At 54.0% G+C, this 24,031-nt stretch overlaps 3 protein-coding genes across 3 annotated transcripts in view; 1 reads left to right on the top strand and 2 right to left on the bottom strand.

Moving 5' to 3' along the window:
* Window positions 1–2,958: 2,958 nt before the first annotated feature.
* Window positions 2,959–12,891, bottom strand: HECTD3 (HECT domain E3 ubiquitin protein ligase 3). Its single transcript, XM_066555411.1, has 21 exons — window positions 12,523–12,891; window positions 12,294–12,454; window positions 11,806–11,898; window positions 11,365–11,500; window positions 10,807–10,922; window positions 10,406–10,519; window positions 9,955–10,037; window positions 9,410–9,575; window positions 8,860–8,941; window positions 7,786–7,968; window positions 7,197–7,249; window positions 6,816–6,880; window positions 6,278–6,381; window positions 5,852–5,971; window positions 5,421–5,510; window positions 4,867–5,073; window positions 4,348–4,477; window positions 3,874–3,948; window positions 3,603–3,684; window positions 3,412–3,483; window positions 2,959–3,155 (listed from the first exon to the last, which is right to left on the bottom strand). Exons 1-21 carry the CDS (start codon window positions 12,847–12,849, stop codon window positions 3,071–3,073), a joined length of 2,544 nt encoding a protein of 847 aa, XP_066411508.1. The 5' UTR covers window positions 12,850–12,891; the 3' UTR covers window positions 2,959–3,070.
* Window positions 12,892–13,079: 188 nt separating this feature from the next.
* Window positions 13,080–16,647, top strand: UROD (uroporphyrinogen decarboxylase). Its single transcript, XM_066555932.1, has 10 exons — window positions 13,080–13,160; window positions 13,984–14,096; window positions 14,175–14,254; window positions 14,453–14,515; window positions 14,614–14,811; window positions 15,054–15,215; window positions 15,490–15,627; window positions 15,770–15,870; window positions 16,125–16,191; window positions 16,380–16,647. Exons 1-10 carry the CDS (start codon window positions 13,138–13,140, stop codon window positions 16,542–16,544), a joined length of 1,110 nt encoding a protein of 369 aa, XP_066412029.1. The 5' UTR covers window positions 13,080–13,137; the 3' UTR covers window positions 16,545–16,647.
* Window positions 16,648–19,109: 2,462 nt separating this feature from the next.
* ZSWIM5 (zinc finger SWIM-type containing 5) overlaps window positions 19,110–24,031 on the bottom strand; it is a 95,307-nt gene continuing 90,385 nt past the window's right edge. The window contains exons 11-14 of the mRNA XM_066555903.1: window positions 23,217–23,374; window positions 20,896–21,059; window positions 20,509–20,590; window positions 19,110–20,100 (exon numbers count right to left, since the gene is read on the bottom strand). Of these exons, the coding sequence (XP_066412000.1) occupies window positions 19,238–20,100; window positions 20,509–20,590; window positions 20,896–21,059; window positions 23,217–23,374 (1,267 nt within the window). The 3' untranslated portion in view covers window positions 19,110–19,237. The remainder of the gene's footprint in view (window positions 20,101–20,508; window positions 20,591–20,895; window positions 21,060–23,216; window positions 23,375–24,031) is intronic.

Raw genomic sequence — 24,031 nt, 5'->3', positions numbered from 1 at the left:
CCACTCCCAGCTCCTTCTTCCCAGCTTACCTTTGCACAGCAAACTCAACAGCACAATCAGTGGGTTATCTTGGCATTGTTCCACAGCTGCCATGTTTTTCCAGACTCTCTGACCATGCACCAAACAAACTCATTGCTGCAATGGGCTCCTCTCCCTACTAGAGGGGCTTTCACGGGTCTCTCACCCCAGTACACAACCACAGCAGCAACTGCTGCAATTCTCCAACATGCATATGGTGATAACACAAAATAGACAGTAAAACAATGGTTTATATGGTAAAAAAGTGTTTTTCTCAGTATGCTTGTAGGAGTTAAATCCAGACCATCCTGGGTGATTCCCTTTCTGCTAGGGCCAGAGTCCTGTTACTACAAGTATCTTTTAAACAGAAATCCCTGACACCACCTAGGTCCTTTCCCCAGAGTCCAGCAAGCCCTTGGGCTGCACTTGGTGACAGGAAGTAAGAGGTCTCAGATGCTAAAAGACCTTGCTGGAAGGAAGAGTAGAGAAATGCAGGAAACGTAGGAAAAAACTAGTTGATGACTCCATAGTCATCAAGTGCTTCAGGTTAGGGAGGGCCTAGATCTAAAGCCAGCAGGATGAGACTGGAAGGTTGATCACGGTGCCCAGGGCTGTACAAGGAGTCTTGAGCATCTCCAAAGATAGAGGTGCCACAATGCTTCTAAGGGAAGGATTCCACCACTTCAGCCAGGTTCTGCTCTCTGTGTTGCCTTGCACAGCAGCCCTCTCATCATGGAAGGCTGGGGCTGCGTATGTGGATAATGAGAGGGAACAGAGCTGTCTAAACACATCTCAGCGAGAAACCTGAAGTGTTCTGGGTATACCCTCTGTAATAGCCTCAGTTACTCTCCTTCAGCTGCAGTTGCTTCCAACGGTAGGGGAGCCAGAGGTGCTTGTTCCCCTAAAACTGATCACCCCAAGCAGCCCTAGCTGGCTCCTAACCTGCCCATTCCAGCTGGTGACATCAGCTCACCCTCGACCAAAGACTAGGGCCATCTTATCCATCCCACCCTGAACTACTTACCAACCAACCCCTGCCCAGCAATAAAGAGAAGAGTCTATTTTATTGCTGCTTCTAATTCTGCTCAGTAAATAATGTGGCCTCCTGCTGATGTCCAGTAGAGGTAAGAGGATAAGGTTGGAAAAAGCAGTATCAATTCCATCCCAATGTCAGTCCCTTTTCAGATGGCTTATTTCAAATCCCAGCTCATTGCTGCAGGCTTCTTCCTCAACACTCCTGACTGAGGGCAAGCCAGCAGATCAAAGTCCTTTCACCAGCTTACTCATGCCCATCTAAAACAGACACCCTAGGAAGTGACTCAGCCACCAGCACATAAAAGTATTGCACTGGTTCCGCTCCTGTTCCCATTCACACTGCTGGTTGAAATCAGCCACAAAGCCACAGAGATGGCTTTGTGGCTGATGTTCAATTCTGGAACAGCTCTAGGATTTACAGAAGACCTCCTCCAGCAGACAGGACTTCACACCCACCCAGCTGAGCATGGAAGGCCCTGCTGCAGGCAAGGGCTGCCATAAACAGCTTCCCTAATTCACCCTGTGCTCTCTCCACTCACTACAATGCAGATGGCAGCACATGCTCCTTCCTGGTCCTACATCCCTTTTAGTAACAACCCTCCTTGGCAGATCTGGGAATACATGTTCAAAAGAAACTAGTGAAGGGAAGGACTTTGTTTAAAACTGGAAGTGATCTCTGGATGACAGACTCCTTCAACAGAGGAGAAAAAGCCATGAAACATTAAGACAGGATTAATCTTAACTCACAGCATCAGCCCTGTTCCAGTGCAGCCCCAGTGATTCTGTGACTCACAGTAGTGGAGGTCCAACAGACCACACAGGCTGAAGATGGAGCTGGAGGTATAAATACAGACTAACACTGAGCAGCTCCCAGTGCTAGGCAATGACCAGCCCTGCCCAGAGATGGGAAGATCCACAAATACTTCCAAATAGTTGTGAAGGTTTTATTGCCCACTTCTCACTCACAGAGCATGCGTCCATCTACTCAAGGAGCTCCAACTCTTGGTACCTGGTTTCTACACTGCCCTAGGGCAAAGGCTTTTCCTATTCACCTGAAACTTCCATGTCCCTTCCCACGGATGATAGGAGGGGAGCAGAGCCTGGCACTGCCATGCCTGCAACTGCTTTAACCTCTGCAGTCTGGAAGATGAACTTGGCCCTGACAGTGGATCTCCATGAGAACTAGAAGAGAGTAGTTGTAATACTGCCATTCAGGGGTAAACTGAGGCTCAAAGAGCCTGGAAGAACAGCTGCCAGGCCACCAGCATGCTGGATGCAGAACTAAAAGAATTAAAGGGAAGCAGACAGTTCCCAGCAGACAGTGAGTGCACTGTGAGGATGCAGCTTCCCCAGCAGTCGCTGCTGTGTAAGAGGTGCCATGAATGACAGGAACTCAGATTCGGTGTGATGTAAAAGCATGGGAATCCCTTTGGAATCTCCCACAGTCCTGCTGTGCAGGTCTGTTATGACACCTGGTGGCCAAAGGCACCCCTGCAGCACCTGCCACCAGCCTGCCCCATCCTTCTTAATCCTAGATGAATGATTTAATTTCCATTGATCTCATGTGAGAGCAGGAACAAGGCAACAGAGTATGGTCGGGACACACTGAGCATCTTGGCCATCCCCTAGTCTCAGCAGCAGCTCACAGTTCTGTCCTGTGCTGTAAGCTGCTGTGCAGCTTTGTCTCCTTACCCCACTTTTGTTTGAGCAAAGTGCACCCTGGAAGGACTGAGCATTGTGGAGCTACAAGAAGATGTGGAGAAGAAACTCATTACAAAAGCCTACCAGCTTTTTGATGCAGGAGGGCTCAGCCAGAGTTCCATCATCACAATCACATTTACAATCCAAGGTAGCTCCCACCCTGTTGAAGACCCAACTCTTCACGTCAACTGCTGGGAGCCAGGCTTCACACCTATATATTTATTATATATATACACATCCCGTGGGGACAAGGGAATGCTTCCCACTGCATGGTTTTCTTGAACAATTGTCCATGCTGCTTGGTCAGGCTGCAACATCACTCTTCCCACGGACTCATATCTGTGTCAATGGCCACGCAGTTATAGGCAGCATAGCGCAACTTCTCTTCACATACCTTGGCTCTAGGGATGGCAGGAAGGAAAAAAGATAAAGGTAAGGAGGAGCTGCCATTGCTGCATTTGCCAGTTGAGAGGACAAGATGTTTTCTGAAATGGAGGATAAGCTTCACCAGGGTCTCAGAGAGAGAAACTCAGCAGCCATGTGGAACAGGCAGGGGATGTAAGCGTGGCAAAGTGATGGCCCCCAACAGGTCAGCACCAAGGTTAAGAAGAGAGCCCACACACAGTCCTCCAGACATGGGAAAGCACCAAAACTTACGTGGCATAGTTGGGCAAGAAGAGAGTGCTGGAGCAGGTGGATGATTCTGGCAAAGCATCTGTTGTCTCTGAGCTGGGGAGAAGGTGACAAACTGATTAGAACCAGCAGGCCAGCAAGGCAGGGAGCCCAGACAACCCACCCTTGTGGTGTGGGCTCTGTCAGCCTTGCAGTCTACAGAAGAATGGACTTACCCCATCTTGTCTGGATAGATGTAGATCCGTGCTGGAAGGCGACTTCTGCCAGTGACAAATCTGAGGAAGCGGCTGCGATCCTCTGTGAAGGAAAAGCAAAGACATCAGCAAACCCTAGAGGGATGTGAGATGCAGTACAGCTGCTTCCAGGTACCCCCAGCACTAGCGAGCAGTCCCTTCAGCCTAGCTGCTTGCTTTCCCTCCCAGCTCCCAGCCAGCAGGCAGGAGCTGTCATGGCACAAAATACACATGGACAGAGCAAGTTGCTCACCATTGGTGAAGTTATTGAGTGCTTCCCAGAAGTACTGAACACGGGTATCCTGTGGCTCAAAGTCCTCAAACCGGGCTGTCAGAAAGGATACAGAAAAGAGTTTAATAAAGATCCGAGCTCCTCCCTCCTTGGCAGTAGGTGCCTGCAGGGTGTGACCACATAGACCCAAGGTGCAAGAAACATAGATGGTCAGGCCCCTCCCAGGAAGCACAGCCAGATCCACATCTCAGCTCCACAGGGGCTCAGATACTGGCAGCCTAGGGATGCCCCAGCCTCTATTATGAGGCCCAGGACGGAGTCAAAGGACACTTCTGTCTCCCCATCAGCACTCAGCTAAAGGCAAGAAGTACACAGGACCATATTATCACTGTAAGAAAGGCTAATACTGGCCTCCCACACTTCTCCTTGTGCCAGCACAGACAGAAGACAGTTTTGCTTTCAGGAAGAGAGTTTTCAGCAAAGCCCTTCACTTACTGAGCCTCTTCAGGGCATCCACTGTGACTTCAGGGTCTCCACAGACCTTTTTTTCTAGTTCCTGCCATGTAAGGAGGTCAAGAACAGCTTGGGGTACCACCTTCAGCAGCCCAGCCTGCATGGCCATGATCTGAAAAGGAGAAAAGGCAGGTAAGCAGCATGTCTTGTCCATTTCCCTGACTCAAGGTTAAGCCTAGAGACTCTACTGGATTCAAGCCATGTGACTGCTCAGCACATGCTCCAAGGAACCTGAAGGAACAGGATAGGATCCCAGAGAGATGCATCCCCATTCACTGAGAAAGCCTGTGTCAGAGCTATGAATAAAACCTCCTATCACCAGTGATACTAGAAGCCACTTTGCTTCTCAACAGCTCCATAGGCTCCAGTACCCCACTGAAAGGGTTGGATACCATTGCCCTCATGAGCACAGGGATGCTAACCACAGTGCATTTTACCAGAAACAGGCTGGGGGCAGGTCTCTGAGAGCCAATGACCAGCCACAGGGTGGGACAGTGTCACCTGCTCCTTGCTCTCCTCCAGCCGAGCCTTTTGCACCAGGCGGATGAACTCCCTGCGGTCCTCGTAGCGCACAGCGGTGTTGCTGCCGTTGGGGATCAGCTCCACCATGCGCTGGTCACTCAGCACTGTCGTGTAGGTCAGCTCATTCCCAAATTTGAACTCAAAGGTGTCTTTATCCATGACTTCCATCACCTCCAGGAGCTTCACCTGTCCAGGCACCAAATAAGTCCATGTTAGAGAGATTGCCAGAGAGCAGTGATGTGCCCAAGTCCTCATCTTCTCCCTTCCCAGACAAGCGACAATGACACAACATGGGATATGCTGCCCTAAAGCTGTTTAGCAGACCTTGAGCCATTGCATGCTTAGAGCAGCAGTCAGCATGGCTGCATCTCTATAAGAGCATTTGGTGCATCCTTATAGCTGAAAGTTGCCCTTTGTTGTGTTTATTTGACATATCATAAGAGGAATCAAGTACATGAGGACAGGGACACAAATCAGCACCTTGCTGAGTGCCACAAGGAATAGGATAGGCACAGCCTCCCTGTCCCTCTCACCAACACGGAGTCCACAGCAGGGAAGTCTTTGCTCCAGCTGACCTCTTCCCCTGTTAATTGTTTCCATACAAAGCCAGGAAGAGCCAGGACCTGAAGAAGAAAAGAGACTTTATTGAGTCTGTGTCAAAATGAGACCTCCCCGAAGACAGAGATAGGACTCAACAATGCAGACACAAAGAGCCTTCCCTACTTCTCCCTCTACATGCAGAGCTCATCATAGCTGAGTAGAGACCAAATACTGTCTCCCAAGCTCTCAGCATCATCCCCCAAAACTCAGACTGTGAGTTCTCCAAACTAGTTTGCCCCAAATACCTCTTTTCCCAATATGTGACCACAGAGCCTTTCCATTCTCCTGTTAGACAGGCTGCAGGAGGGGGCTATCAACTCCCTTTGCAGCAAATCTTCTTAGAGGGATGGGGCTGAAAACTTACCAGAAACTCCTTGCCCCTCAGAGCTGCTCCCATGATCTGCCCAATCCACTCGTACTTTGCAAAGTCTTTACAAGAGGGGTTGGGGACATACATGTCCCTGGCTTCTCCAGTGCCATTACCCTGTAGGAGTGAGAGGCAAAACTCCAAGTCATAATTTCAGCACAGCATGAAACACCACAAACTACTCCTCCCATGCCTCTGGGCACTTTTCACAGGAAAGTGCCCCATCCCCCCAGCAATATTCCCAGAGACAGACCAGTATCCAGGCACTTGTCAGCATATTTTAAAATGAAATGCCACAAAGCAAACCCCTCACAAAGAAAAGCTTAAAGTAAGTAAGTATGTCCCTGGCATGCAAGGGGACAGGGACAGTGCTGCATGGCCAGGCATGGAAGGGTTTGCCCCAAACATCCCAATGCACAGCACCTGGTTGGATGTGCGCACGAAGAAGGGCAGAGGCACAGGGGTGTCTGCTGAGCTGGGGCACAGCTCCTCTGACATGTCTGCTAGGCTGTCCCGAAAACCACCACCTGCAACCCCAAAAGAAGGGCATTCTTAGTGATGTGAACTCCCCAGGTGCTGATCCTCAGAGTTATGGAGCAAAGATGGGGATTTCTGGTCCAACCTGGCCCTGGGTTGAGCAGAAGGCTCCTCAAAGAGCCTTATGGCACTGGAGAAAGCAAGACAAAATAAATAACATCCCTGCCTGAACTGTGGAGAACAGCCAGAAGGATCACTGGCACTGGTAAAGCTGCTGTTAGTGACTAATGGAAGTTTGGTCCCCCTCCCAGCAAACAGCACTCTTTATCTGGGTCACGGTCAGAGATGGCAGGACAAGGCAACCTGCCTTCCTTCTCTCCTCCACAGGAATTAACATTGGAACCAAACCAAAGGACCTACAGCAACAGTCACCTCATCAGCCCCCGACTGCTCCAGAGGAGCTCTGGCCTCCTGCAGCCCCTACCTTGGTCGATGATGCCCTCTGCGATAAATTTGCACTCCCACCACTGGTCATAACGCAACGGCCACCTGTGGAGAACCAGGCATCACCTGAGGCGCTGCTCAAAGCCAAGGAGGTGCTGGGACAGGCACAGCAGGGACATCAAGGGACTAGAGTGGAACATTCTGAGTTTAGCACAGGACAAGATCTCAATCTCCAGAGACAGCTGCATCCTCGGTAGGGAGCTGACACCTTGGGGAACGGACCCTGATCCCATGGCTGAGCTGGCTCCTGTCCTAGCAAACCCTCTCCGGAGTACAGCACAGGGCTTCCCAAACACCCTGCTGTGGCAGGACACAGCTCCCAGCACTGCATGGTGCCTTCCCTTCCCGAGACACTGCTTACCTATAATCTAGAGGCTTTTCAAACTTGTCTGAGGGTTTCAGGCCTTCATATACCTGCAACAAGCAGAGACAATCAAGGTTGGTATCCCCTCTCCAGGGGAACTGGTGCCACATGAAGGCAGGTATATCAAACACAAAAGTCTCACAGCAGTTTGGGGTGTTTGTGCATGCACAGAGCCCCAGATCTACTGGAGGTTGGGAGAGAATGCACATAGGAAGATCAGCATTGCTGTAAAACCAAAACACAGAACTCTATGCAGCTACTTGACTGCTGCCACACAAAAATTCTTTGCTGCCTTTTTAGTGCAACAGGATTGTTACACTCTCCACTAACAACATGCCATAGAGAGCATCCAAGATAGAGTACAGATGTCAACTCAGAGATCCCAAATCCCTCATAGGTATCATTCCTTATGGGATCATCAGCACCTGTAATTACAGAGCCTGTGAGTCACATGAAGAAGCCTTGAAGGCTTGGTCTGTCTCCAGCTCCAAGCTCTCCCTTCCACCCATCCTAATGCAGATCATTTTGATTTTGGGATGCCCTAGTCTCCCCAGAGCAGCAGGGACCCTTGCAGGAGGGACAGTACCTGGGTGAAGACAGCGTTCTTGCAGCTGGGGTCCAGGGCAGGGTTGTCCCGGTGCTCCATGGCCAGGCGCCGGTTAATGTAGAGCCTTGGCATGAAGTTGGGCTTGCTGGTCTCCGAGTCCTTCAGACACTGGGTAATGAGAGCTGTGCGCTTCTTGGACAGCAGCAAGAACTGCTTGATGTGCTGCCAACAGGGACCCACAAAACATGTCATCTGCTTTCTGCTGGAGCCATCACACCTCCCTTTCCCAGGACCTTCCCACACAGACACATTCTCATTGACAGTATTTGCTTCCCCTCTGCCTCTGAAAGATGCTGCATTCTGGCCTAAGGGAGATAACAAGCTCAGCCCTGAATCCACCAGCTGTCATCTGATGCTCACACTCCAGTGTTGCTCCTTTACCCTCACTCTCACCAGAACACTGGTCTTACTATCCCTTTTAGTTGTAATCAAAGCCAGCTCCTCTAAACAAACAAAAAACCCCAAATGCTTTAGGTCCGTGTTGACCTGGCACAGGAATTACAGTACTTTCTGACACTGGGCCTGGAAACACACAGAATAGGGCTATCCTGGTAATATCCAGCATGTGTATTCTTGGAGAGGATGTAAGGAAAACAGACAACTGGAGGGATGAACTCAGCACTATGTAAAGGATGAAAAGCAAAAGCTTATTAAAGCCAGGAAGAATGTTACTGATAAAAGCCTTGATGTTTGGACAAGCCAGCTCAAAGCTGCTGGCAGGAAGCACAGGAACAGAGCGTCCTGGGCTGAGATCTTGGAGGGGATGTGGATCCAGCTTGCATGCCTAGTGCTGCTATGATCCAAGTCCCTTTGAGGGTGAAATGTTCTGGTTTGAGTCTACTTGTTAGCCCACAGCTACATGCTTCTACATCAGCAGTTTAGCAGGAAAATAAACAATATCACCTTTCACAGTCTTAGTGACTTGACCTCAGGAAGGTATTTCCCTCCAGCTGCTTTAAAGGCAACAAGCCCTGGCTGCCTCCCTTACCACAGCATGAGCACCATCACCCTGCCAGACTGAGGCCCCAACAAGACAGAGAGCCAACTGCTCACCTTGAGCTTGCTGAATGTGCCAACAGTGTGGTCCCAGGCTGGCACCAAGTGATGCAGGACACTGTCCAGGAGCTTGATGAACCTAAATCCCAAAGAAGAAGGTATTGCAACAAGGAGTGATGGGGATCTGTGCATGTCTATTCCAGACCATACATCCCTGAAGCAGAAAAATAACTGATCCAAACCAAACCCAGCATAGTTTTTTACCTCATGAAGCCTTTGGTAGTAAATTCCCAGTGCCTGGGCACTGCAGTGATTTTGCATCCCTTACAAGTGACTCTGCATACACCTGCCCCCGACACTGCACAGATATGCTGTGCATGTGACACACAAGACACTGTAAACTTGAGCTATAGAACTCCTCTGAAAGCACAAGGAAGCCACCCCAGAGAGTCCACTTTGTCCCCAAATGACTGCTATTTTCTCCAGTGTCCAGGACATCTGTCTCAAAAGAGGTGTCGTATTTTTACAGCTTCCAGCCATGTACGTGCTGGAGATGGCATCAATCCCTGCAGGCAGTGACACCTGTCTGCCCCCCTCCACACAGTACCTTTGAATGAGCACGGCCCGTCGGTACAGCAGGTCAGGGTCAGTCCCTTCTAGGCGAGGGTAACGCACCAAATTGGGCAACTGGAACATGTCAGCACTGAGCCCCAAGTCCCTCTGTCGGGAGGATTTGATTTTGATGCCTCGGATACGAACATCAATCCCATCATCTGCCAAAGAAGACCATGAATGATATGTCAAGATCACAAGGAAGCAAGCCTTAAATAAACTGTAGGAGGTCTATAAGCAAAAACAGTAGGAATGTACCAGCTCCACCAGCTCTGGGGTTGGGCACTGTGAGCTTCAAATACCTCTGTGAAGAAGCAGGGCATTTACAGGAGAAAAATAATTAAATTATTGAAGGCAGAGAAAGATAGGATGAAAGCTGAGAACTTGCAAAACTTCAGATCTCCCAGGAGTTTCCCATGGTTCTTTTGAATCTCATCTAAAACAGCCCACAGGGAGAAGAAGTGCAAGTCACAGAACAAACTCTTAATGTATAGTATTTTACAGGTGCATTATGGATGTGGCCACAACAACCAGCCCTACCTCTGCATTCCACAATCCGGATCTCGATGACTGGCAGGTGTGTTGTCATGTCCTCAAGGATGCACACATCCCCAATATAGCTCCTGCAAACACACAACAGATGAGGATTAAAGGGCTGTTCCCTCACCCATCCTGCCAAAATCCACTCAGACACTTGTACGGGAAGACAGCTTGCATCTTTTGAAATGGGAGCCTATGGCAAGAACTCAGTTCTTGCTTACAATTACAGCTGAATGCCTGAACCTGCTGTTGACTCAGGTCCAGGTACCATGATTCTGATGTGTCCCACAATCGGATGAGGAGAGCTCTGATGACTGTACCATGCTATTGTAGGCAGAGTGAACCCGCATCCTAGAGAGCCTGGCTTGTACTGCATGCCTACTTAAGGCTAGTGTTCAGCAGCTTGGGCCCCTGCAAGAGCCATGACACCCTGTGCACCTCCACCACTCACTCATCAATGCCGACATCATTCAGTTTCTTCAGATTGTCCCCCTCGCCCCCATACACAGCGACCCGCTTGGGCATGAAGTTCTCATCAGTGGTATCCACTGTCAGCAGCAGCTTCCTGCAAAGGGAAGCACACATTAAGGAGAAGGCAATTGCATCTGAACACCTATTGCTACTCCCTCTCATCACTTGGTCATGTTGTTACCAAGCTGGGATGCCCAGGTACCTGTGATAATGCTAAAACCAACTTCAAGCCCAGAGCCAGAGTAAGAGCTGAAGGGAAGGGAGTGCAGGGCAAATTTGGGCCATGACACTCAAGCAGAGAGGGAGTGGCAAAGCTTGCCCCAGTCACTAGCCAGCATGTAGAGCAGAAATGACTCTATAGAGCAGAGAGAGATGACTCACTTGACAATGGTGCCTTTCTTCATGTTGAGCCGCACCCAGTGCTGGCCCTGGGACCCATCACTCTCCCAGTATGTGTCGGCATGGCTATCGGTCAGGCATGACACATTGAAGTCCTCCTGGAAGAGGGCAAGTGAATGGAAGGAAGATCAGATGAGTGTAGGATAAACTTCTCTTTAGTGGTTACTTTCATCATGAATCTCCGTGTCAGAGGGTATCACATTGGCCTGTTCCCTTTGCTGGGCTGTGGGTGGACACTGGGAGTGCAGAGCACACAGGACACTCGGGTTGACCCTCCGAGGTGCTCTGGGGTCACAGACACAACACAGAGTATCAAACCCTCCCTAACATTAGCTTTGCAGCTAATATTAGCAGTGGCTTCTCAAACCACTGTCCCTCCAGGGGCTACATTATACAATATGCTGCATGATACTCCCCAGGTTTTTCTCCCACATCCTCAGACAGAGTGCAGTCCAGGCCAGAGCAGCACAGCAGGCAGTACCCATGCTCCCCAGCCCCACAGCACAGTGGGGCTGATGTAGCCTTGTCCCTTTAACCCACCGTGTAGGACGAGACATCGATGCTGTCCACGTACTGCTTAACGCTGCCCAAGTTCTCATCCTCCTTCCCAATGTGGTCATACAGGAAATGCACCAGGTCCTCATCACATTCATAAGTCCATGTTGGGGGCACAAACCTAGCAGGGAAAAGGGATTACTGGGTCTGGAGAGCCAGAGGCAGCCAGGCTAATGGGTCAAAAAAAGGAAGGGCCACATCCTGATTGCCTTGCTCAGTTTCCTGCTTTTTTGCAGGCATATCTAGGACAAGACTGTGCTGTGCAGAGATGCCTGTCTTCCCCCCTCTGCCCCAGGTCTGCAGGAGACGGCTGAGATGCCTGTCTTCCCCCCTCTGCCCCAGGTCTGCAGGACACGGCTGTGTGGGCAGTCACAAGAGACAGGAGCTTGTCCCCCACCATAGCAGAAGCCAGGAAACAGTTCATACCGAAGCTTCTCTACTGCAGCCTCATCCTGCTCCACGGGCCTGGGTTTTGCTCCGAGGCGCAGGGAGTATGTCAGATCCACCACCTGCTCCCATCTGAAACAACACAGAGAAGTGGAGTGAGAACATCCCAGAGGAACAAGAAATTGCTGATCGAGGAGTAGTTGCAAGGGGAAGATTTGCGTTTAAAGCCCCACCGTGCTCCATCCTCCATCATCTCCAGCATCATCTGTTGCCCTTTCCTTTCCAACCACGTCTACTCCTTCCACACCCCGCTGGGCATGTGACAAGCACAGTGCCCGAGCCAAACCCAATTCACTCCACATCCGGCATCCCTCTTGCCTCACTTCCATGAAACCTGTCCAAGTAGGCCGGGGGTTCCCTAGCCCAGGGCAGGAGGGGCCGCGGGGAAGCATCCCGAGCCCGCACAGGGGTGAGCGCCTCCGCGCTCCCGGGGAGGGACCCAACGGGACACGGCGGCGGCCCCGCACCTGATGACGGGTTTGTAATCCACCCCGAACAGCTGCTGCTGCCGCTGGATCCGCTCCGTGGACTCCACGGGCACCAGCCGGTCCCCGCCGTCGGCATGCTTGCACACCAGCACCCATCCCTCCTCGAGATCGCAGCCGCTCCGGTACTCCTCCAGCTGCTCCTGTGGGGACAGCCGGCGGTCAGGCGAGGCCGGGCCGGGCCCTCCGCGGGCCGCCGCCCCCGCGTTACCTTGCTGAGCTTGACCCAGAGCCCGGCGCTGTTGCAGTACTCCTCGCCGGTGGCGCGCAGGCAGCCGCCCTTCCGCACCTCGATCGTGGCCCGCGCCGCCCGCTTGCCGCCCCGCGCCGGCCCCGGGCTGTCCCACACGCTGAGCAGGCTGCGGGCGGCGGCGGCCGCGGGGGCCGAGGGGTCCTTGCAGATCTTGTACTGCACCTCCCGCGGCACGTAGCAGAGCGCGGCGGGCAGCGCCCGGGCGCGGCGGAAGCACTCGCTGCACTGCAGTAGGAACCGCAGCCGGCCCAGCACCTGGTGCGGCGCCTCCCCGCCCGCCTTCATCGCGCTCCGGGCACCGGCTCCGCGCCCCTCCGGTTTACGGCGAACCCCGCCCGCCGACAGGCAAGATGGCGGCGCCCGGCGGGGCGGACGTAGAGCAAGATGGCGGCGCCCGTGCCACGTACAGAGGAGCAAGGAGCGGGGCAAGATGGCAGCGTACGGAGGGGCGGGGAAAAATGGCAGCGGGCGGAGAGGCGGGACTACGTCGAGATGGCGGCGTCGACGGGGCGGGACGGGGGCGGATCGCGCCGCGTCGGGAGGCAACGGAGAGGCCGGGAGCGGCTTAGGAGCATGGCGGGTGGCGATCGGCTCCTGTGAGTAACCGGGACCGGGCAGGCCTGTGTCTCTTCCTAGTGTGGTAACGGGGCCGTGTTCTGGCGCCTGCCGGGGGATACTGGCGTGCCTCTGGGAAGGGCGATCTGGCACTGTGGGAGCACTGGGGATTGTGCTTTCGCGCTGAGATCCGGTACTGGGGACACTGGTGTGGCTCTCCGGACACCGCCGAGGCGCTGGAGTGGCTCTGGGATTATGGTACTGGCACAAGAGTCCGCTACAGGGTCACTGGAGGGGCTCCGGGCGGGGAGGGAGGGAGGTGATCCTGCACTGGGAGGGATCAGCAGGGCCGCTGGTGAGCTAGTTAAGTCCCTAGTCCCAAATGGAGGTTTTGGGGTTCCCATAGGCCCCGCGGTTGTCGGGGTCCCCCTCCCCGACGCAGGCCGGACTCCAGCAGCCGCACAGCCCACGGGGAGCTTGGGGACGAGAGGCTGGGGACGGGGAGCTTGGGGACCGCGAGGCTGGGGACGCGTGGCCTGGCACAGACCGGAGGAATGCAGGACTGCCCGCCCCGCTCGTCCCAAATCTCTCCAGGCGGGAGCAACTGGTGGCCCCGATAACTTAATCTCGCCCTGGGCAGCGCATCGCCTCTCCCGGGGGCCTCACGGTCCTCAGCAGGAAGAAGTCCTGGGCTGTGGTGGGGAGAAGTTATCGCACTTGTCACAGCTGGGCGCAAGCCTCTTCTGCGGTCAGGGAGTGGGGACGAGCCACTTACTCTGGCACCCTGTGCCCCAGTCGTGGGGGACTGGCAGGGCTGCCAGACCTCTCGTGGGTGACACCCTGTACCTGCTCTTTGCTCCGCAGCCCCAAAGGCTTCCCCAAGCTGAAGAACGACACGTTCCTGCGCGCGGCGCGCGGGGAGCAGACGGAGCACACCCCGGTGTGGTGTATGCGGCAGGCAGGGCGCTACCTGCCAGGTGAGCAGTGGAGGCGTGCGGGGAGTAGCGAGGGAGCCTCAGCAAGCACCCGGTAACATTTGTGGTGGTCCCTCGTAGAGTTTCGGGAGACACGGGCGTCACAGGATTTCTTTGCCACTTGCCGGAGCCCCAAATTGTGCTGTGAGCTGACACTGCAGGTGAGCATCACTCAGGGGTCTGTGCGTCCCCTCTCTCTGCCCAGATGGGGATGGGAAGGAACCTTGGTTCTGGCCATCCTGGATGGCCTCAGTAAATTGTGCAGCCCTTGGGGACTCCACTACCTCCTGTGCTTGACCAGGTCCTCCATGGGAAGGGAGTTGCAACCCCTCAGTAATGTTGCCTCTTCCTCTGTGCAGCCACTAAGACGATTCCCCCTGGATGCTGCCATCATCTTCTCTGACATCTTGGTGGTGCCCCAGGTAAGAGCCATGGCCAATGCCACACGGAACAGCAGCTGGTAACAGGGCAGAATTCAGGGCTGCTCCATTCCTGCTTCTCCATTCTCCCCTGTCCCCAGGCACTGGGCATGGAGGTTGTCATGGTCCCTGGCAAAGGACCCACATTCACAGAGCCCCTGAAGGAGGTGGAGGATCTGATGAAACTGCGACAGAAGGTGGATGTCACAGCAGAGTTAGGTTACGTCTTCCAGGCCATCACACTGACACGGCACAGCCTGGAGGGCAAAGTGCCGCTCATCGGCTTCTCTGGGGCACCGGTAAGGAGCATGGCTCCTCTCTGTGGGTTTCCCTGATGGGCTCCTCTGCTGTCTGGTGTCAAACCAGCCATGGCACCCCCAGCTGTGAGTGCTACATGGGTGCGTAATGGGAGGCGTTCAGTGCAGGAACAGCTGTGCCCCAGGCTCTGGGGTGCTCACAGGTCCTACCTTCAGCATCGTGACTGGGAACTTTGTGTCTTCTTTCATCTCCATCACTCTCCTCACTTCACTCCTCCCCACAGTGGACGCTCATGTCCTACATGATTGAAGGTGGTGGCTCCACTACAATGGCCAAGGCCAAGAGCTGGCTGTACCGTCACCCCGAGGCAAGCCACCGTCTGCTACGCCTGCTGGCTGATGTCATCATTGACTACCTGGTGGGGCAGGTGGCTGCTGGAGCGCAGGTGTGTCCTGGGGCAGTGCGGACAGGGCCAAGAAGGAAGGCAGGGGATAGGGAGCAGAGAGGATCCAGCATCTGGAAGGAGGAGGAGGGACTGAGTTGCTGCTCTCCCAACCCCATGGGAAAGTGGTTGAGTTGCCATTCCTGGAAGTATTTGATAGACAAATAGATGTAGCACCTGGGGACACGCTTTACTGCTGGATTTGGCAGTGCTTCATTGTTAGACTCAATGATCTTAAAGGTCTCTTCCAGCCTAAAGGAATCTGTGTCCCTGGCAGGCGCTCCAGCTGTTTGAGTCCCATGCAGGGCACCTGGGCCCAGAGCTGTTTCAGGACTTTGCCCTGCCTTACATCCGGGACATTGCCCAGGCTGTCAAGAGCAAGCTGAAGGAGGAGGCACTGCCCCTGGTGCCCATGGTGAGTCAGGGCTACCTGGATTGACCCTGACATCTGGGCACTGCTGGAGAGGGGTGCATCCCATGGTGCCTGCTTCCCTCAGTCCAGCCTGTGGAGAGGTGTCTGAGCCACAGCAGTGGCTGCCCATCTCCTCCCTCCACAGATCATCTTTGCCAAGGATGCACACTACGCCCTGCGTGACCTGGCCCACGCCGGTTATGAGGTCGTTGGTCTCGACTGGACCATCCGGCCCCAGGAAGCTCGGTAAGAGTCTGACTGAGGGCTCAGGTGTTTGGGTAGGATCCCAGACCAGGTACTCTGACCTCCTCCTCTGCCCTGAGGCATCCCAGGCCTGGACATTGCTGCTCCAAAGGTGGGGATAGTTGGGCCACCATGCTACAGCTTCTGAAGGCTGTGCTGAGGGGTCCTGGGTGTCCTGCGGTGGGGGCTGCAGGCACCTGGCTGCTCTCGGTCTCTCTACCACATGCAGCAACTCACCTGTTTCCTCCCTGCTGCAGTGCACAGATAGGAAAAGATGTCACCCTGCAAGGGAACCTGGATCCATGTGCTCTCTATGCACCCAAGGTGAGCCATGGCTAGTGCCAGCAACTCGGGCTAGTTCAAGCCTGTGTTAAAGGCCTTCTACCTCAGCTTTGCCACCTGCAGCACTGGCTCATGTCCCAGCATCCCCTCAGGCTAGCTGAGGGGGACTGGTGGGGGTGAAAAACCTGAGCTGGATTAGTCTGACACATGGTTTCCTACCATACCTACAGGAGAAGATTGGCGAGCTGGTGAAGAAGATGCTGGAGAGTTTTGGGACCCAACGCTATATTGCCAACCTAGGCCACGGCCTCTACCCTGACATGAACCCTGAACATGTGGGTGCCTTTGTGGAAGCCGTGCATGCTCATTCCCGTCATATCAACAAGCACAGCTGAGCCTGGGGCCTTGGGGACAGGACTGGTTTGGGCATAGTCACCCATGTTGTCACAGGGCTCACTCTAGGCTGGGCTGCAGCATTAAACCAGGACCTTCTCTGCAGCAGCCGTGTGGCTCTGGCTGGGGGGATGGGGAACTGGACGGCCCTGAAGGAGATGGGAAGGCATGGCAGACTGCTAGAGGAGCATGTGTGGTGAGGGGGAGCCCCTGAGCCCCATCCTGCAGGTCAAAATGGGGAAATAGGGATGGCAGCAAATTGTGGAGGATGCCTCTCCCTGCCAGGCTGCAGTGTCCATGCTTGCAACAGAGGATGTGAGCCCAGGGCACAACAGCCATCTCCTGAGGATGGATGTGCTCAGCCCTGCTAGGGAAGGTGGGCTGCCTGAGGCTGGCAGGGTCAGAGCCTGGGAGCTTGGGGCTCACAGCCCACCACTGGCAGAGACTCAGCATCAGCTGTCCCACAGTCCTGCTCAGGTTGAAATGGGCAATGTGTCCTCAACCCAGGGTAGTCTCAAGGGGCTGGGAGAGCCAGCAGGACTCACCTGGGAGAGACAGCTGGCAAAATGGCAGGAGAACTCTGACACAGCACCACCAGCCCCCTGCCACACTGGCTGGGATGGCAACAGAGGCAGCATGGCCCTACTCCTCCAGCTCCCAAAGCCTCTTTAGGACCATCCCCCTGGTCCTAGAGTGTTCCCCTTTGCGCACCTCCCCATCTCCTCTGATCCTCAGGGCCAAGCTTGCCTGGGGCTTAGCAAACCCTGCAAAAAGCAGCCCAGGAACCCTGAGTTACAACTCCTTGCCACCCCATTCCACACTCAGCACACTCACTGTGGTCCAGGCTTGCGGCAGGATGGATCAAGACACGGAGAAACGCCGGCCTAGCTGGCATGGGTAGGGCAGTGTCTCCAGCATGGGCAAGGACCTGCTAATGTACATGGCAGGGAGTTGCACCCAGAAGCAACCAGGGTGCCCTGTCCCTGCTCTGTCCCCCTCTTCGGGGCACAGGAGCTGGCTACCACAGGGGGCTGCAACACTGCACAAGTGTGGTGACCCCCCCCCGACATCAGAGAAAGGCAGGAAAGACACAGGCAGTAACGTTCATCCCTTTTATTATTAAACATCAGATGAAGAGGTCGCACACACACATACACGCACGCACGCAAAAAAAAAAAAAAAAAAAAAAAAAAAAAGGGAAGGAAAAAAAGAGAGAAACAGACTGGTTGAAGACTGCTATTTCGGTGGCGACACAGACCGAGTACAATTGGGTTCCTGGCCAGAGCGCGGACACAAGTCACTTGCCAAAAAATTAAACCAGACAGCAGATAACTAACGCGCGTTCCCCAACTACAAGTCACCATCCAGACCGGCCCTGGCCCCCCCCAGCCCTCCCAACCTGCTGGCAAAGAAATGAACCAAAACTGAAGAGCCACTGGCCTGGGGCTGGAGTGTGCCCCCAGCGCCGGGTGAGCTGGGAAGGGCCCAGCCTTGGCTGCACCACGGAGGTGGAATGAGCTGGGAATGGTGCAGGAGGGTGATGCGGCTGCCCCTCCCTCCCCCAAAGCCGGCAGCCCCGGTGCCCGCCCAGGCACTCACACCCTGCACCTGCCCTGCGATGGGCCGAGTCCTCCATCGCCAGCATCTGCGTGTGTCCGAGTGAGCATCGCCCCGAGTTCCTTTCCTTTGCTGGGCTGCTGCTCCTCCATCCATCTGTCCGTCCGTCTGTCCCAGGGCTGTGAGTCGAGTAGATGTTCGCCTCCCCCCCACACCCTTCTTGCTGCTGACGATGCCATGGGAACCTGAGAAATGTTCGCGTGCCTCCTCCTCTTTTTGTCTGTGGTTTTGTGTGGGTTTTTTAAATAATAGTTTTAATAATAATAACAATAATAATAATAATAGCAATAATAAAAATAATCGCCCCAGCCCACAACAATTTCAAGTATCCCCCAAATAAAAGACAGAATTATAAATAATTATAACTTTACAATTTAATAATTGACACATATACTATAGTATTTACAGTATCATAAATGCTTTTTTTTTGTGTTACTTTTAGTAAGCAATCCCTGAGAACAGTTACTTTTACTTGTTTTTATTGAAGTATCTTCACAAATAGAGGAGTTTGCATGTCTCGGGCGGGCGGGAGAAGCGCTCTGCAAAGCCATCGCTTTTGGTGACGCATGAGGTTCTAGTGTCGCAGGTTTCTTTGCTTGCTTTTTTTTCCTTTTTTTTTTTTTTTTTTTGTTTTGTTTTGCTTCGTTAAATTCCCCACATAATTTTAAAGATTTTTCACTTTGCAACCTTCGTATCCCTCCAGCGACCACGTCCTTCAGGAAAGAGGTATTAGATTTCCAGGTTAGCTTTTGGTATTGGCAAGAGAGGGCAGGGGGCTGAGTAAACCATCCTTTTTCCCCGTGGTTGCCTTTTGGTTTGTGCCCAAGGAATCTCTGGATCCTCTCAGTGTGTGAAATGGTTAAATCCAAGAAAGAGTAACACTAAAAGAAAAAAAAAAAAGAAAGAAAACAAACAAACAAACAAAAAAAAAAAAAAAAAAAAGAAAAAGAAACAGAAGACCAGAACAGAGCAGCCTCTGCCGATGGGGGGAAGCTGATCTCCACTTTCCTTCCTTCTTCTCTCCCGAGTCCCCTTGCTGCGGCCAGACCCTGCCAGTGAGCATGGCAGGAGCCGGGGCTCACCCAAACCGTTCTCGCACCAGCAGCATCAGTTTTTTCTTGCCTTTGTAGATTTGTTTAAGATTGTCAATGAATTGGGCGAACTGTATGTGCCCGTCCTGTGCCAGGAGGAAGGTCTCCCTGGCCTTGCTGAGGAACTCGATGAACTCCCCATAGTGCCGTGGGCTGATGTGGGTGAGCCGGGAGTGGGTGGTGTTGATGTAGGCGCTTATCGTGGCGTCCAGCAGCTGCCGCAGGGGGGCTTTGTCAGTGGACATCAGCTTCCCCGAGTTCCTGCGCCCAGGGATGCCGGCCAGCCCTGGCGCTGTCATGGTGCAGCGGCGAAGGATGTCCGAGAGCACCGTGGCACAGTGCACGCTCTTCACCACCAGTGGGATGATGGCCGCCAGCTCGTTTTTGCCCAGAGAGTGGCTCAAGGCGCAGGCCCAGAGCACATCATTGATGGCTGGGTGCGTGTCCTGGTTGTAGGCCAGGTTGAGATGAGTCATGGCCAAGGAGGCCAGTTTGAAGGCTCGGAGTGGGTAGCCCCGGTGCTCCATGTAGCGGGCGATGGTGAAGAGCTGGGTGTAGGTCATGCCGGTGGAGGCGGCGTCAATGACGATCTGGTAGGCGGTCTCGAAGGCGATGTGGTCCTTCTCGCAGAGGGTCAGGGCAGACAGGGCGCAGTTCTGGGGGTCCTTCATGGCGCACTGCAGGGCCAGGGTGCGGGCACAGCTGGCCAGCTCTTCCCGCTGTGGGTAGTCCAGGCTCAGGCGCAGGATGGTGTTGTGGGACATCACTGTGGCCGCCACAATGCTGGTGGCTTCCGTGGGAGTGAACAGTGAGTACCAGCTCTGCAGGATGCTCACCAGGGCCCTCACTCCTGCAAGAAAAGACCGGGGTCACAGCATATCCCAGGAACCTGACTGAATTTATGGGGCTCCTCTGAGACCCACAGACAGGGCAAAAACAGCCCTGTCCCTCACTCTGCCCCAAGAGGGACAGGGCAGAGGGGGACAGGCAGAGGCCAACCCACACTGCCATGCTGCAGGGCACAGAGACCACCACTGGCCTGGGACAGGTACAGGGCACCCATCCAAGTCTCAAAACTGGCCACTGCTGCAGTCCCAACCCTGTCAACTGGTGCTCTGAGGTAAATTTAGTTACCAAAGAAGAAATGAGAGACTCAGGAGAACTCAGATGCTCAGGACTAGGCATGACCCAAGGATCTCCATGCCCAGCCCTGCTCCCACTGCATGCAGGCCAGATCCCCCAGCGCACATGAACTCACCCACTTCAGTAGCGCACGTCACCAGCCACCTCACCATCTCCCGCCGCCGCCAGTTGAGCGTAGACAGCGTCATGCGCATCACCTGCAAGGCAAACTTGGGGTGACTGGCTGCCCTGCAGGGCTCTAGTGAGGCCACCCAACAGAGCAGTGCTCCCCAAAAATCCCCCTGGTTCAACGGGCTACCACCTACCAGGCACTGCCTCACCTCCACCCAAACCACAGTGAGCACAGGGGCTTCCCAGGGCTGAGGTCCCCTGCCCAGGACCATGCAGGGATCAATTTACTCCATCCACAGGGGACACCTTGCTTGGCGAAGACCATAACCAGCACGGCTGCCACAGCAAGAGGGGCTGAAGGGCCACCAACATCCCCAGCATCATCCCATACCTGGAGCCCCAGTTCCAGCGCTACATTGAGCAGTGTCGTGTCAGAGTTGCTGTCGGCTGGCGTAGCAATCTTGAATGCATCCTGAGCCAGCTTGAAGATCAAGGAGGAGGAGTGGATGTTTTTCTGGATGGCCTCCAGCACCGTGCGTAGGCGCAGCATGTCCCCTGGGAGCAAGCAAGAACGGTCAGATGGCTCAGGCACCCCCCAACTTGCCTTGGAGCCCCATCTCTTGCCTGCACCACAGCCAGCCCCTCTGGACACACACACACAGAGGGACACACAGTGATGCTGGATCAGGCCCTGCAGTCCAACAGTCTAAAATGGAGCACCCTCCCCAGGAAGTGATACATCCTACAGCAAGCGTCCTCACTCAAGTTCATCCTCTCACAGAGAGGACAAACAAACCTGAGTGATCCCAGACACGTCCTGTCTTTAGCAGACATCTCCAGGCACCTGGATGTTCCACCCTGGCTGCAAGTTTGACAGCTGTAGAGTAGCCTCTTCCCAGAAAATGAGGGGCTTGGGGAGATGCCTAGTATTGCATGGCTGCAAAAACATCAGTCTTCATCCAGGAACATTAGGAAGAAGAGGAAAAGCTGTTTGCTGCACACACACTGTCTTGCCCAGCAAGTTCCCTCTGCAAGGCTGGGTTGGGGTTAGCCAGACTTGCTGCACCTTGGTCCTCCTTGTCCCAGGTCAGGCACACAGCACTCACAACTGAGACAGGCTGAGCTATCCCCAGAGAAGGGGGTTTGTGGCACAATACCCAATGGGGTGCTGCAGTACTCCTGCTACAGGAGGTTGTGGGTGCTAGGATATATGATGGCACCAGGAGATGGGGCAGGATCTTGGAAGAGGGACACATCAAGGCATATTAATATCATGATCTGCACCTACCCTCCTATCAGTGCCTGTGGGACACAGTGTGGGGAGTGGGACCTTTGGGATATGTGCAGACCAGAGGTGCTAACATGCCACATTAGGTTCCAGCTTCATTTCTACTCCCACTCATAGACTGAGCAGATGAACCTCATGCAAAGACAACCAAATCATGCACAGCAGTGAAAAACCCAGTGCTGCACCTGGACACACGGAGACATCTCGGGTGACTCATAGCTAAAGATATCACCTGCCACCCACCACAGCCGCTTGCATTGCCACCAAAATCCAAGCCTCCCTAAAATGGCTCATAGGGGCGTGGGGAAAAGAGGCTGCAGGATCACACTGGGACATGCTGCAGCAGGGGAACACCTGAGGAAGGGGATAGTCGGAAAAACAAACGCAATCCAACAGCCCTACATCCCCGGCATAAAAACCTCATCCCATCAGGCACTGGAAGGGAGAAAAATACCTGAAGGATAAGCCAAGTACCAGCTCTTCATCTGAGCACTGCAAATCGGGCAGAACACCATCAGCCCTGGTAAAGCAGCCTAGAGGAGGAGGCTGGAAGGAGAGAAGAGGCTGCCAAGGCAGCAAGGTTGGAGCTTTCTGACAGCTCATTTCCCTTCCCTCTCACTGGGAAAGAAAAACATTCCCTGTCAGGGTGGCAGCACCAGGACATCAGAGGGCAGTGGTAACTGCTTGGCTCACTGACCCTCATGGGATACAAGACTCTTGCCACCCTGATGGGGTAGGTTTCTGGCCAGGAGGATGTCTAATGAAAAGCCTGTGCTCTCCTCCATAATAGTGCCTGGGCAGAAACTGAAGAGGTGCAAGAGACCGATGAGGTCTTTCACGAGCCCCTTGCAGCCGGGACCAAAGTGTCCTACCCAGCACTGCTGGTTCCATATCCAACAAAAGCCACTTTTGGTTTGGTGCACAGGGAGGTCTTCTCTCTCCCATAGCCCGTGCAGGATCATCACCACAGGGTGGAAAAGACAAAGCAGAGGTGAAAGGATAAACAGCTTCAAACTAAACCATGGCATGACCTCATGACATGCCTGGCAGGGACTGCTGGCCTGGCAACTGGCTGTGCTGCAGAGCAGGCATGGTCCTGCATCACATGGGGCACTACCCAGGACCTGCAGCACCATGGCTGCAAGGCCTGCCTGCACCTCACTGGAAATTCCCATCCTGCCTGGCTGGACCATGAGCCCTTTGGGACAAGAATCCCAGAAACCCCAGATTCTCAGGGCCAGCTCATCATGCCCTGCCCACAGCAGGTTGCTAGTGGGGCACCACTGGGGCCAGTGGGGCACCCAGCCAGTCTCTGCCAGTGCCAGCAGAAGCAAGAGCCCCCTCCTCTCTCCAGGAAAAACTCTTCCATGCCCTTGTGCACCATCATCCCACCAACCCTGTCCCAGAACTGCCCTGCCACCAACCTTTGGCTGCCGTGAGCATGGTGGAGGCGAGCTCACACTGCTGTGACTCCAGGTGCCCCAGGGTGAACCAGCGCGGGTACCTGCTGGGCACCACCGACACCAGGTGGTGAGGGTGAGTCACGTCGCCGGATGGGGCCGTGGTCTCCAGGACAGGCAACCTGAAGGGCAAGCAGGAGGAGGCACCATCAGAGCCCAGCCCAGCCCAGCCCCAGCCTCACCTCCTGTCCCTGAGGTGCTGCCAAGGCGAGGCAGGGGCTGCCTGCAGGCAGCTGCCTGCAGCAATGCCTTTGAACACATCCTGCTGCTGTGCACGTGTGCGGCTCCCCAGGCTGTGTGCTCAGCACATGGGCACAGGGATCAATCTGAGACTGACTTGAAAGGGGGGAGAAAGATCCATGGAGTGATTTATAAACTTGTAAGGAAAAGCACAGACCTCAGAGAAAAATAAAAAGGAAGAAAAAAAAGTAAAATCCCTCCTCCCCTCCTGCTCCTTTCATGTCAAAGCACCCGGCAGAACTCCTGACAGTATCATCTGGTTCTTCTTAAAATGCTTGGTTATGATCAGAAGCAGCAGCACATTTCTCCAGGGCCTCTGCAGCCAGGTTAGGTTGCCTGTTTTTGTGGGCACATCCAAAAGCCTGGAAAACCTGGGTGAGAAGTAAGACTGAAGAATCCTGGGAGCAGGATTCTCATGTCACCAGCCATGGTGACAAATCCTAAACCCCTGAGTTGGTGCTGGAGTTGCTAACTTGATGGCTAGTTATGCAGGAAGGAAACTGCAGCCGGGACATGAAGAGCATCCAAATGTCTCTGCT

This window comes from Molothrus aeneus, chromosome 9 (assembly GCF_037042795.1).
Source record: "Molothrus aeneus isolate 106 chromosome 9, BPBGC_Maene_1.0, whole genome shotgun sequence".
Taxonomy (NCBI): Eukaryota; Metazoa; Chordata; class Aves; order Passeriformes; family Icteridae; genus Molothrus; species Molothrus aeneus.
Note: the sequence above shows the minus strand (reverse complement) of the source record. Positions and strands in the feature narration are given on the sequence as shown.

What these genes read in the sequence shown, in the direction of transcription:
- HECTD3 (XM_066555411.1), bottom strand. Translation starts at nt 12,849, where the DNA reads ATGAAGGCGGGCGGGGAGGCGCCGCACCAGGTGCTGGGCCGGCTGCGG. An exon ending in CCGGATTGTGGAATGCAGAG is followed by an intron (nt 9,576 to 9,954) that starts GTAGGGCTGGTT and finishes CTTCTTTGGCAG; the next exon opens with ATGATGGGATTGATGTTCGT. An exon ending in TTCTTGCCCAACTATGCCAC is followed by an intron (nt 3,156 to 3,411) that starts GTAAGTTTTGGT and finishes TGCCATCCCTAG; the next exon opens with AGCCAAGGTATGTGAAGAGA.
- UROD (XM_066555932.1), top strand. Translation starts at nt 13,138, where the DNA reads ATGGCGGGTGGCGATCGGCTCCT. An exon ending in GGCAGGGCGCTACCTGCCAG is followed by an intron (nt 14,097 to 14,174) that starts GTGAGCAGTGGA and finishes GGTCCCTCGTAG; the next exon opens with AGTTTCGGGAGACACGGGCG. An exon ending in ACATCTTGGTGGTGCCCCAG is followed by an intron (nt 14,516 to 14,613) that starts GTAAGAGCCATG and finishes CCCTGTCCCCAG; the next exon opens with GCACTGGGCATGGAGGTTGT.